This window comes from Myodes glareolus, chromosome X, assembly GCF_982192425.1.
Source record: "Myodes glareolus chromosome X, mMyoGla1.1, whole genome shotgun sequence".
Lineage (NCBI taxonomy): Eukaryota > Metazoa > Chordata > Mammalia > Rodentia > Cricetidae > Myodes > Myodes glareolus.
Window position 1 is genome coordinate 110766663 of NC_142053.1, and position 12529 is coordinate 110779191.

Below are 12529 nucleotides of genomic sequence, written 5' to 3' on the forward strand. Positions count from 1 at the left end.
AATTTAACCCATCTCCATTAATGTGTGTATCACCATGTGGCAGTGCTTTACCGGCAAGGTCCCCAGCTTGTCTGTCATTGGTGGGGCTTCATGGCTCTCTCTGACTCTGCCTCCTTTTTCCCAGCATTCAGTTTAACTTTCCCCACCTAGCTCTGTTCTGCTCTGCTCTGCTATAGGCTCAAAGCAGTTTCTTTATTTATTAACCAACAAAAGCAACACATCGACAGAAGGACTTTCCACACCATTAATTGCTAGGTCATCTTAAGTGACATATTGAGATGCCATAAAATTCACATTTCTCATCTGTAAAATTGAGTGATAGCATCTGCCTTGTGTCGATGTTGTCAACATTAAATCAACTGCTCTCTATAAACTATCTCTCATGTAGTAATCACTGTGCAATTATTAGCCCCCTCTTCCTCATGTACCAAGTGAAACGTTCTAAGAGCTATCAAAATTTGATAGGAAGAATTGATTCAAGTGTCGTTTCCTTTTCGTTTTCAGGCTTGATTTAGATTTTGTTCTTCTATGAACGGTAATAATCATTATTAAAGACGACCAAACACTCTATAAACCGCAGGCCAACTGGTCCAGCTCACTTCACCTGGGAAATGGAGAAGCAGGAAGTATCCAATGGACTTTCCCACTACGTGGTTCTCACTAACTAGCCCACAGTCTAGCACTTAATAGGAATCCAAAAAGCCACTTGAGCAAGCAAAGTAGGAAAGACCAGAGAGAGGTGAAAGAAAGAGAAAAGAAAGGAAGGAAAGAAACACCAAGTGACTGGTAGCTGTTTTCTGCCACAGACACAGGATGAAGGAAACCAATCCAATGAATGCTGCAACGACACAAACCTTCCAAGACAGGGAGGGCAGCAGACCCCCATTGTCATACTCTTCTTCATTGACTCCACTTACTCAATAAGAAGAGGTGGCAAGCTTCCCAGAGAGATCCCTCATCTGGCGTTGGATGACGATACAGATGGAGGCTCGCGTTGGAGCACGGAACTGAGCCCCCCAAGATCCAAATGGAAGGAAGAAAATGACGAAGGACTGCGAGGGATGCTTTCACCCACTGATACAAGGGGTCGGATCTAATGAGAGTTTACCAAGGCCAGATGGACCGGGACTGAACGAGCATGTGATCCAACCAGATTCTCTGAATGTGGCCGGATTTTCTGAATGTGGCTGGCCTGCAGTCTTTACGAGAAGCCATTGACAATGACACTGGGACTGGTTTCCTCTGCATATACTGGATTTTGGGGATCCAGTCTGTTTGGATGCTCACCTTCCTGGACCTGGAGGGAGGGGGGAGGAACTTGGACTTCCCACAGGGCAGGAGACCCTGACTGCCCTTGGGGACAAAGAGGGAGGAGAAGAGGGAGGGGGGGAGTGGGAGGGCATTGGGAGGAGGGGCGTAAATGGAAACTCTTTATAATTTAATAAAATTACTTTCAAAAAAAAAACAACCAAAACCTACCTGCAAAAAAAAAAATTAAAAAAAAAAAGAAGAGGTGGCAAGAAATTGACTCAGAAAACATGGCAAACATGTTGAATATGTTGATGGGCTTCAACGAACATGGAAGATTAAGGATTAGAAGGTGTCTTCAGTGTGAAGAGTGATCAGGAAAGCATCATTAGTAATCCAGGTATGGTGGACTATCTCTGTGATCCCAACACTTGGAAGGCAGAGAGAGGTAAGAGATCTCCGCAAGTTCAAGGCCAGTCTGGTCTACATCAGCAAACTCTAGGGAACCACACACCTGTGCCAGGGCTGGGAAGATGGCTCCGTGAGTAAAGCACTTGCTACACAAGTGACCTGGGTCCAAGTCCCCAGAATTCACATAAATCCAGGTATAATGATGCACACGTATAATCTGAGCTCCTATAGTAGGATGAGTGATGGAGACAAGAGGCTCTCTGCATACTCCTGAGCCAGCTAGCATGGCATGCAGAGTAGTAAACAAAAATGAGACTCCAGATCGTTCTCTAAGTTCTACACTCATGCTATAGCACACACATACCTACACACACAAAAATGTACACACACACACATATGAGGGGGTGAAAAGAAAGAAAGCACCATGGATTATGAGGGGAAAGACTGTATGCTGGAAACACAAGAGCATTAACTTTATTTCAGCAATGAAAACGTTGGTGCTGTTCATACTAATGGCACTCAACATTGACTGTTCATGAGAATCACCTAGGTATTTCCTGGGTGTTTCTATACCCAAGCCATAGTCCAGGCTTTAGAATCTCTGGAGGTGTGGCCCAGGCATCTGTGGTGGCAAAGCCCATGCGATGCCATTAAACAGCTGAACTTTCTAACCAATCTAGATGACCTGTAGACTGTCACTACCCTAAATGTGACCCTCCAGAAAACAACACGGGTGTCTTTTAGAAGGCTTTTATAAAGGCTTTTGGACCTTAGCCCCACCTAACAACAGTATCTGATGAAGCATGATTAATAAAAAACTCAGAGACAGATAGTGGGGTTCAACCTGAAGACCAGAAAAGCAAAGCAGTCAGCCACTGGCTCTTACCTCAACCTCAGACTGAAATAGCGATCCTGCCTCCAGGAATCTCAGAATGAGACTGAGACTGAGAGCTGTCTCCTCCTATCTTATAATCCTCTCTAGTTCTGGGATTAAGACATGCACCACTACTGCCTGGCATCCATGGCAAGCTAGTGTGGTTCCTGGGATTAAAAGTGTGTGTCATTGCTGCCTGGTCTGTAAGGCTGGCCAGTGTGGCTGTTTTACTTTTTTAATCTTCAGGCAAGCTTTACTTACTAAAATATAAATGAAATGCCACTACTTCTGTCTTTCAGGGAGATCCCAGGACATTTGAACTGACATTGAAGTTGAAAACATTGCCCTAGTGTCTCTGTCTGTCTCTCTCCCTCCCTCTTCCTTCTCTACCCGCCCCCCCTCCCCCGTTTGTGTGTTCAGGAAAAATAGTCCATCAAACTTGTTCCTCACAGGGAGCTAAATGAGAACTAGTTAAAAGATAAATTCCTATACAAGGCACAGGTGATTTTATGGTATTCTGATCAAAGATCATTTTCCCTTTGTAGAATGGAGTACAGCCTCCTAAAGATCAGCTGCCAACTTTCTCTTCAAAGTCAGCAGTGCCAGCGCGGTTATTCAAAACACTTGCCTCCAGGTGGCAATTTGTATCTGACATCTCACCTGCCATTAGCTCATTTCCAAGTTCCTTCCCTGTGCCTCATATGGCCAGTAGTTCCTTTGTCCAGGCTTCCCCGGGATCTAATATTAAGAGGTGAACTGACTGAGAAGTGTTTGACTTCGCTGGAAGCTACCTGCTCAAATGTACACTGCACTTAAGCTTACGGAAGGCAACTTTGTTCTGAAAACTAATGAAAGGAACAAGGATGGGAGGAATGAAGGAACGAAGAAAACCGAATTGCCAGAAACCAGAAATTGACAGATAAATATTAATGCAAGATGTTCCTTTGCACTTTATAATTGAGAGTCTAAGAATAAAGGAGGAGCCCCATATACCAGGCGACTAGTTTGGAGTTTTGGGAGAGTTGTTTCTCTGAAGGAATGGGAAGTTGGATGAAGACTCAGTATCGGAGCATTTAGGGGAAAGTGGCAGAAATACTCATAATTTTCAGTTCGACTGAATTTCCAGGTTAGGTAACAGGTAACATGGCATCTTGCTCATGTCCCTTAACCCCTTGATAGATACTGGCAGGCCATGGCTGAGTTGGGATGAAGTATAACTTCTCTAGGTTCCTCACATTAGGGTAAGATCTTTGGAGGCTAGTGTTCACCGAGGATTCCAGGAGCATGAACGTTCAGTGACATGATGCACACCTTGTATTGTTGTGGTGGAATATTAATTTAAGATGTGTCACCTGCATTTCGCTGTGGGATATTTGTTTAATGACGCAAAGATGTGTTGCATTCTTTTCTGTTGCAATGTTTAACTCTGTAAAACTATGCTATGCTGCCTAAAACGCCTGATCCGTCTAATAAAGAGCTGAATGGCCCATGGCAAGGCAGGGGAAAGGGTAGGTGGGGCTGGCAGGCAGAGAGAATGAATGGGAAAAAAAGAGAAGAGGGAACAAGAAAAGGAGAAGGAGAGGGGGATACTGGGGGCCTTCCACCCAGTTACACAGTAAGCCATGGAGTAAGAAGTAAAGAAAGGTATACAGAAATAGAGAAAGATAAAAGTTCAGAAGCAAAGGGTAGATGGAATAATTTAAGACAAGCTGGCTAGAAACAAGCCAAGCTAAGGCTCGGCATTCATAAGTAAGAATAAGTCTCCATGTATTTATTTGAGAGCTGGGTGGTGCTGCCCCCAAGAGCAAAAAGAAAAACAAAAACCTACATATTTATTGTTTTCTCGAATGCCACCAGAACAAACTATTTCCACTCAAATCCATGTCCCAGTGTCTGCCTGTGGGAAAACCCACACCAAGATCAAATGCGTGCCCTATTTCCTTTAAAATATTTTAGGTATAGAGTTCATAACCTGACATGTAGCTATTTTCTCTCCATTGAACCATTCGCTCGTGCACAGAAGGCCGGTCAAACCAAATTCACAGGCTTTGGAAGCTTCAAAGGTTATAAGATTGCTAAGTCTCCCCAAGGCTATTAAAAACCAGAACACAAAGCCTGCTGTGGTGGTGCTCACCTTGAATTCTAGCACTTAAACAGAGGCAGGTAATCTATCTGTGAGTTCGGGACCAGTCCGGTCTCCATAGTTGCAGGTCAGCCGGGGTTGCAAAGTGAGAGTCCATCTCAAACTACAAGAAAACCGGCAAACAACTGTGGAAAGAGGAGGCTTTCTTCAGGGGAGCCTCCTGCAGGTTGAACAGAGAACGTCAGGGATGCAGGTTTTGTTTCTGTGATGGCTTTGAGTCTCTCCCATGTTTCTCTAAGTAAACTCAATAAACACAAATGTTTACTCAGTTAGGTGGAAGGTGGAATGCTTTCTTTGGTCTCTGTTCGTCCTCTGGAAGAGCAGCAACTGCACTTAGCCACTGAGCAATCTCTCCGGTCCCATTAAAAAAATTGTTTTAAAAACAAGAAAAGACTCCATTCCAGCTTGACTGTACTACTGACCTTAGGTCAGAGGCTTCATGTCCCCGTCGGCAGCTCTTCCTTGAGCTGAAGGTCTGCTAATGGGCCAGGTAGGTAGCTGTGTTCCACCTGTACCTCATCCGGCTTAGGCTAGCAAGCTAACTGGCATGGTCTTCTCATATCCCAAACAGAGGCACTGGGGTCTTTAGGCATGGAGTTGGTATAGTCACACTGTGCTTCTGCCCAAACATCATCAGCCAAAGCAAGGCCCGTGCCAAGGTGTGGGGTCATGAGCTGAGCCTAAATGTCAAAGGGTGTGAATGTGAGGACAAGAAGAACCAATATTCCTTCTGCTCCAAGTCAAAATAAATTACTCAGCAGTACCTAAACGCATTCTCTGAACTCATAAAGTTTCTTTGTTTGTGCCTTTCTGCTTAGCTTGCTTTCTATTGTTGTAATTAAACACCATGACCAAAAGCAACTTAGGGAGGAAACAGGGTTTGTTCGCTTCCTCATTCTGAACCATCCTGAAGGAAAAGCAAGGCAAGAACTCAAGTCAGAAATCTGGAGTTAGAGGTGATTCAGATACACTGTTGAATGCCATTCAGGACTTTTTCTCATACCTTCCAAGACCACCTATGTAGCTGTGGCACTGCCCACAGTGAGCGGGACCTTTCCACACCACCCTAAGAAAATATCCCTAAAGCCTTGCTTATTTGACGGAGGCATTTTCCCATTTAAGGTTCATTCTTCCCAGACAACCAAGTTGCCACTGGTTATTACGTTGCAATATCATTTGGACTCACATTTGTGAATGATTAGAAGGAGACACTGGTTAGATAATGAAGTTTGAACAAAACTTGGTGATCTTTGACCCCTAACACCCTATGATTTGCCTTGTGTGGAAAAAACTTAGCCGACCATAAAACCTCCGTTGAAATGAGATTGCAGTGTGCTTGTATTTGTGGTCCTGCTTTAACTTCTCAAATCTCAATCCCTGGAACTCAGCAGTACACACTTGTCCCAAGCCTGAAACACAGGACAATGGGGGGAGGGGAGTCCCCCTGAGCAGCCAGCAGTGAACTGAAGCTGGAGGGTGGGGGCAGTTAAGGGTGAGAGTAGAGTGTAGAGGCCTCGCGGGTCGTCCTGGAGGAGGCGGGTCCCAGCCAGAGTGCTGGCCGCCCCGCCCCGCCCTCGCTGGTGGTGCACCGGGGCGCTTCACCCGACGGAGCTTCTCGCCAGGGCGCCCCCAGCCATTCGCAGCTCCAAACGTTCCCCAGCTCTCCAGTCCCGCTGTCTCCTCGGCGCCCGCTGCCGCGGAGCCTGCCAGCTGTGTGTGCAAACCCGAGGTCCTGATCAGCAGAGCAGAGAAGAGGCTGTGGCCTCTGTGTGCCCCATGTCCTGAGGGGCACAGACAAGGAACAAGATCCCCCCGACAATATGCAGCCGCCCTGGGGTCTGGCGCTCCTGCTGCTGCTCCCCTGGGTAGCAGGTGGAGTAGGGACCAGGTGAGTGTCTGCATTGACCACGTTTCCCTTGGCTTGAACGCTCCCTTTGAAGCCCTTTCTCATTGACCCACAAATATAAGGGGCACCTAGGTGCTGAGGTTGAGGTGCCTGATTGGGATGGATTTCACCAGGATGCCAGACCCGAGTGCCCATTGACTTTCTTCCCTGCGCCCCTTGGGCGGGGCTTCGCCTCGGGTGGTCTGTGGATCCCGCACCCACCTGGCTGAGTTTGCTGGGCAGATACAGAGGGAGGGAAGCTGGGCGCCTGGACCGTGGGTGTACTTGAGCCTGGCGGCGGTGCAGCCACCTCCGGAACAGGCAGATGCATGAGTACCTAGCGCCGGTGTGAATTTAGTGTTTTCCACCGTCCCTGAAGGATGCTCACTAATTGCCAATGGCTAGTATTGCTAGGGGAGAAATTTATAAAAGCAAGGGGATGCAGAACGCGCACTTACACTTTTACTGTTGAGCACTGAAGCAGCTCGTTTCTGGGCTCCGGTTCTAGCTGCCTTTGGATTCGAGGTGATGAACTGCAAAGTTCGCGTTGGGAAAATGACAACTGAACCCCTTCTTGGTTTTGCCACTCCTTCTATTCAGGAGCTTTTCTGAGCCCTGAAACGTTTCCCTGAGAAAGCTACAGAGCCACATAGTAAACGTCCACAGGCATAGTGTGTCTTACAGACCAAGCACTTTCAGCTCTTTAACCCACCAGAAGCCCCTAACCCCTGTGTATTCGAGCTATTATCGTTATCAGCCCTGTCTTGAAGAGGTGAAATGAGGTCGAATAATTTGCCCAAAGAGACAAAGGCAGTGAGTGATAGTGCAGGAACAATCCTAGTCAACGTGGCCCATCATCCTCTCAAGTGCAGTGGGGCAGCCTTTTCAGGAAGACTCCCTGGACACCCGCCCCCGCCCGTGCCTTGCTTCTTCCTTGCGTGTCCACACAGGGCTTCTTTGCAGCAGATTTAAGGAGTCAGATAATCATTTGTTGGAGCGGCAGGCTCTCCTGTGTTCTGTGGGAGGTTTCACAGCATCTCTGTGAAATATACTGGCCCCTATAAGATGCCAGGAACAACATGGATACCACCACCACCTACCCGCAGCCAACTTGGGACAACTTCTGAAAAAAAAATTCCAGGTATTTCCCAAAGTCCCCTGGGAAGCAAGTTCCTTCCCAGTTGAGTAAGGTTTTTCGGTGCTGATTCTAAAAAGAGGAGGAGGGGGACGGACCTTGGTTTGGCTTCAGCTCCTTAAAGGTGAGCCTGACTTTGTTTAAGTTACAGGAAAAAGTCTTTCATCAGGGTCTGCCACGGTATTCGGGGGTTTTGAAGTTCAAACAGAACAACCCTCAAACCAGGTTCTTAGACTGTATGGTTGCAAGTTTCAATTTCCTTCCCGTGATAAAAATGCAAGCCGACGCAATTTACCCAATCACCTTTCCCTTGAAGGCTGGAGGGTTGTGTTTTGTGAGAAAGCCGGCTCAAGTACTTCGTGGAGATGAGATTAACAGTTCTTTAGCAGCAGGGCAAAGCGACTCTGGAAGATCCACTTTCAAAGTGCCTCCAAATTAAATTAAAAGCTGAAAGGATCCCCCACTCCAGAAACAAAAAAAAAAAAACTAGCCCGTAGAATCTGTGTGAAGAATCTGCCGTGCAGCGCTTTTCAAGATGTGAAGTGGGCTTGTTTGACAGTGTCAGGTTCGCTGGCCCGTGTGCTGCTGATCTGCTCTGCATGCTTGGAAATGTCAAGTGGTCGGCACTGTGGGATCTGCCCCAGGGCCAGCTTTAATTAGCTCTAGACTCCATCTTGGGGGGGGCATTTACAGAGAAGGCAAGGCACACATTGGGGGATAAAAAGGTGTCCCAACATGTTCGTTGTTCCCTAATGTTTCACTGAAATTTAGAGGGGGAAAAAACCCCTAAAGCTGGTACATACAGATTTCTAATTAAAAACACACACACAAAAAAGGGAACGGAGGATGTAGGTAGGCCAATTGGTAGAGTGTCTGCTTGGCATGCATGAAGTCTTGGGTTCGATGTTGAGCATGGAATAAACCAGGTGTAGTGGTGCGTGACAGGAATCCCAGCCCTGGGAGTGGGAGAGGGGAGAGATGCAGCCGGGTGACCAAGCCATCTTGGTCATTCTCAGCTACAAAAAGCCTTTGAGAACCTGTCTTAAAAAGTAATGAGACAAGAATGTACAGATTCTTTTTCATTGGAACACTATCACAACTGTATGGCCTGGAAAACTATATGCCTCTTTAAGCGATGTTTAGTGTGGAGGTAACAGTGACCACTGAGCTAATGAATAATTCATTAGTTGTATATTAACCTTCTCATATGTATCAGAATTTGGCTTTAGCTTGCACTTTTTTATGCCCTTTGGGTATCAGGACTGTTTAGATGCCCTGAACCTACTGTGTATGCAACAGCAAACGTGATGGTGACCGTGTACCAGGAATGTAGCCAGTCCAAGGGAAGAAGTGCTGTAAATGAAAAATATTCATTGGACTCTCAGGATTTAGTATGGAGGGAAAAAGAATAGAAACTAGGTCACTGATCTTTTTTATTATTATTATTGGTTACATTGTAGATAAAGTGCACTGGATAAAGTAGGCTACTGAAATTAATTTTACTATTTATTTCTCATTTTAAAAGCTACCAGAAAATCAGGCAGGCCACATGTGCCAGTAGACAGTGCTGGTCAGAAAGAATTGCTTAGAACTCTAGTTCCAGAACTCCACTCCTTTGGGCACATAGGATAAATATACTAATAACACTGCTGTTCTTGGACGTAAATTTGAAGCAAATTTCTACTTGGAATATATATCTGCTACACATCTTTTCCCTATTTAACTCAAGTAAAAGTAGTGTATAAGAGAGGAACGGACATCGGGATTTGTGCCAAGGGGACTGCTTCCTGCTAACCACAGGCTACATGGAGAGCTGCAACTTTTCGGAGCCCTAGTAGGGAAAGGTCTCCAGTACTACTAACCCACCAACTTCATTGTTTCAATCAAGCCAGATGCATTGCCTTACAGTTCTGGAAGTCAGAAGACTAAAATGTGTCTTGTGGGACTAAAGTTGGGGTATTGGTAATGTTAGTCCTTTCCGGAAGCTCCAAAGGAGAATCTGCCTTTGTTCTTTGAGTGTCTTGGCTTGTGGAAAGAATTCCCATCTCTCCTTCCTTTATCACCTCGCCTTCTTTCTTCCTTGTCTTCCTCCCATTATGAAATGCCTCTGTGATTATAGGAAGCCCGTGTGTGGATCATCCAACAAAATCTCAAAACACTTTGTCCACACTTGTAACGTCTCCTTCATCATGATTCAGGGACACTTTCCTTCCTCCCAATGATCCCATCATTTTCGCTCAGGGGCAATCTCAGTGCAGAAAGACATGGCTGGACCCCTGGGGTGCTCTGGAAGGGTAGAGGAAAAGGACAACAGGAAAGGATACAGCAGGAAGGGAAGGGACAGTGACAAAGACACTTAACCCTGTGCAGGGTCAGTTGGACATGAGCCTCAGACCTGTGTGTCCAAAGGCAAACGAGCAAAGGTTAGGCTCCGGTGACGTGAATAAGGGATTTGGGGTGGAAGGTTCTTGTGCTTTCTGCCTTTTATGTCCATAGGAAAACCTGACGCCTGCTAGCAGCGAAGGTTCTTGAATATCAAGATATGAAGCAGGGGACGAGTGAGATGGATCAGTAGGTGGAAGCACTTGCTGTGCAAGTCTATGGGCCCGAGTTCAATCCCAGAGCCCACAGAAATGTGGAAGGGAAGAAACAACTCCACGGAGTTATCCTCTGACCCCCCCCACTCTACCCACACTGTGGTACAGGTGCCCCCACACACATTATCCACATACAGACACACATGCAATCATAATGAATTTTAAATTCAGGGGGAGAAAGAGTACATGAAGGTCTCTGTCTACTGTGATGTACCTGTTTGTCACTGGGCTGATGAGCCAGGAGACCCCTTAGGAGTGTCTTCTCCTGTTAACAACTTCTAGAACGCAAACCCTCGGGGAGACAGAGGAAGCAAAGCAGACAGGTGCCCTAAGGTGGTATGGTTTTTACGGAAACCGAATTACGAAAGGATCTGTGTTGGAATTACTCAGACTGTCACAGTAAAGAAGTGTCAGGTTTCAAGTTCCCAGTGTCTCTCACAAACAGTTAAGCCTTTCTTTCTACCACCACGTACAGGAGTTTGTCCAAAGGGTTCAGTAGTACTGATTAGTTCTGTTAGATGATTTCCCAGACAGGTTCAAGTGTATTGGTTTCAACAACTAAAATGTTTTAGGGCTGGGGACTTGACTGAGGGGGGCGGTACAGTAAAGTGCTTGCTGCTCAAACATCGGGACCTGAGTTCCTTGCCCAGCGTCCTCATAAAAGCTGGGGTACAGGGGTGCATGTTTGTAATCCCAACACAGGAGAAGCTGAGGTGACTTGCTGGTCAGCCAGCCTAGCGGAATCGGTGACTTCCAGGTTTAGTGAGAGACTCTGTCTTTAAAAAAGCATCCTAAATTTCAGAGTGACTGAAGAAGCCAGCCACACATGTGTACACACACACACACACACACACACACACACACACACACATATATGTGTGTGTAGCCATATATACCACACACAGAGAGCAACTGTTTTAAATCTCCAGATTGTAATGATGAAGACAAATTCCAGAAGGAGTTAAAATTAATTTGGTCCGATTCAAGAACATGAACTGAACACTAGCATGCTCAAACATTCTCCTGAATGCCAGAGATACATATCTATCTACCGCCCCCACTGGAGCACTTCGGAGGGCCAGAAAAAAATGTCTTTCTTTGTTTCTTTGGCAGCTGAAGAGACCAAAGAAATCTTAAAAAAAAAATACCAAGGAAAGGGGATGGAAAAGGCAAATAATATTACTTGTGCATGAACAATAAGTGAACAGTTTCAGAGGAACAGATATGTATATATTGTACCACTTACTTATATTGTGTGTATACAAAATACAAAATTATACTTAGGAGTAAATTTATATACATGTAACAACAATTAATTAAATGAGAGGCCATGAACTTTAAAGAGAGCAAGAGAGCAAGTAGTGATATATGGGATTGAGAGCGAGAAAAGGGAAATGAGAAATGATATAATTATATTCTAATCACCCCAAAAAATAAATTTCAGTCTGGCAGTGGTGGCTCACGCCTTTACCCAGCACTCACAAGGCAGAGGCAGGTGGATCTCTGTGCGTTCAAGGCCAGCCTAGCCTACAGAGTGAGTTCCAGGAAAGCAAGGATTGTTGCACAGAGAAGCTCTGTCTGGATTCTTTTTTCAGGGTTTGGGGATGTAGCTCCGTGAGTGTTTGCCTAGCATACACAAAATCCTGGGTTGGAGCCTCAGCACCACATGAACTGGGTGTGGTATTGAAAACATGGAATCCTAGCACTCAGGAGGGTTGGGAGTTCAAAGTCATCCTCAGCTGCATAGCAAGTTCAAGGCCAGCCTAAGATACCTGAGACCCTGTGAGAAAGAAAGAAAGAAAGAAAGAAAGAAAGAAAGAAAGAAAGAAAGAAAGAAAGAAAGGAAGGAAGGAAGGAAGGAAGGAAGGAAGGAAGGAAGGAAGGAGGAAAGAAAGACAGAAGGGAGGGAGGGAGAGAGGGAAAATATCCCATAGAATATAGATGAGAGAGAAATTGAGTCTGAAAGAGCCAGGGAAGACTGAAAACAGGGCATAGCATCTGAACTATCCTTGTGGATGAATGTGCATCCATCAGCTTTAAAATGGAGGAGAAAGGCTGGAGAGATGGCTCAGCGGTTAAGAGCACTGCCTGCTCTTCTAAAGGTCCCGAGTTCAATTCCCAGCAACCACATGGTGGCTCACAACCATCTGTAATGGGGTCTGGTGTCCTCTTCTGGCCTTCAGGCATACACACAGAGTACTGTATATATAATAAACAAATAAATAAAAATAAATAA

At 45.7% G+C, this 12529-nt stretch overlaps 1 protein-coding gene across 2 annotated transcripts in view; it reads left to right on the top strand.

Moving 5' to 3' along the window:
* Positions 1-6269: 6269 nt before the first annotated feature.
* Egfl6 (EGF like domain multiple 6) overlaps positions 6270-12529 on the top strand; it is a 70920-nt gene continuing 64660 nt past the window's right edge. Inside the window, exon 1 of one of the 2 annotated variants that reach the window (XM_087902810.1) lies at positions 6270-6564. In XM_087902810.1, the coding sequence (XP_087758936.1) occupies positions 6497-6564 (68 nt within the window). In that variant the 5' untranslated portion in view covers positions 6270-6496. The remainder of the gene's footprint in view (positions 6565-12529) is intronic. The other variant, XM_087902809.1, reaches the window with a different exon arrangement.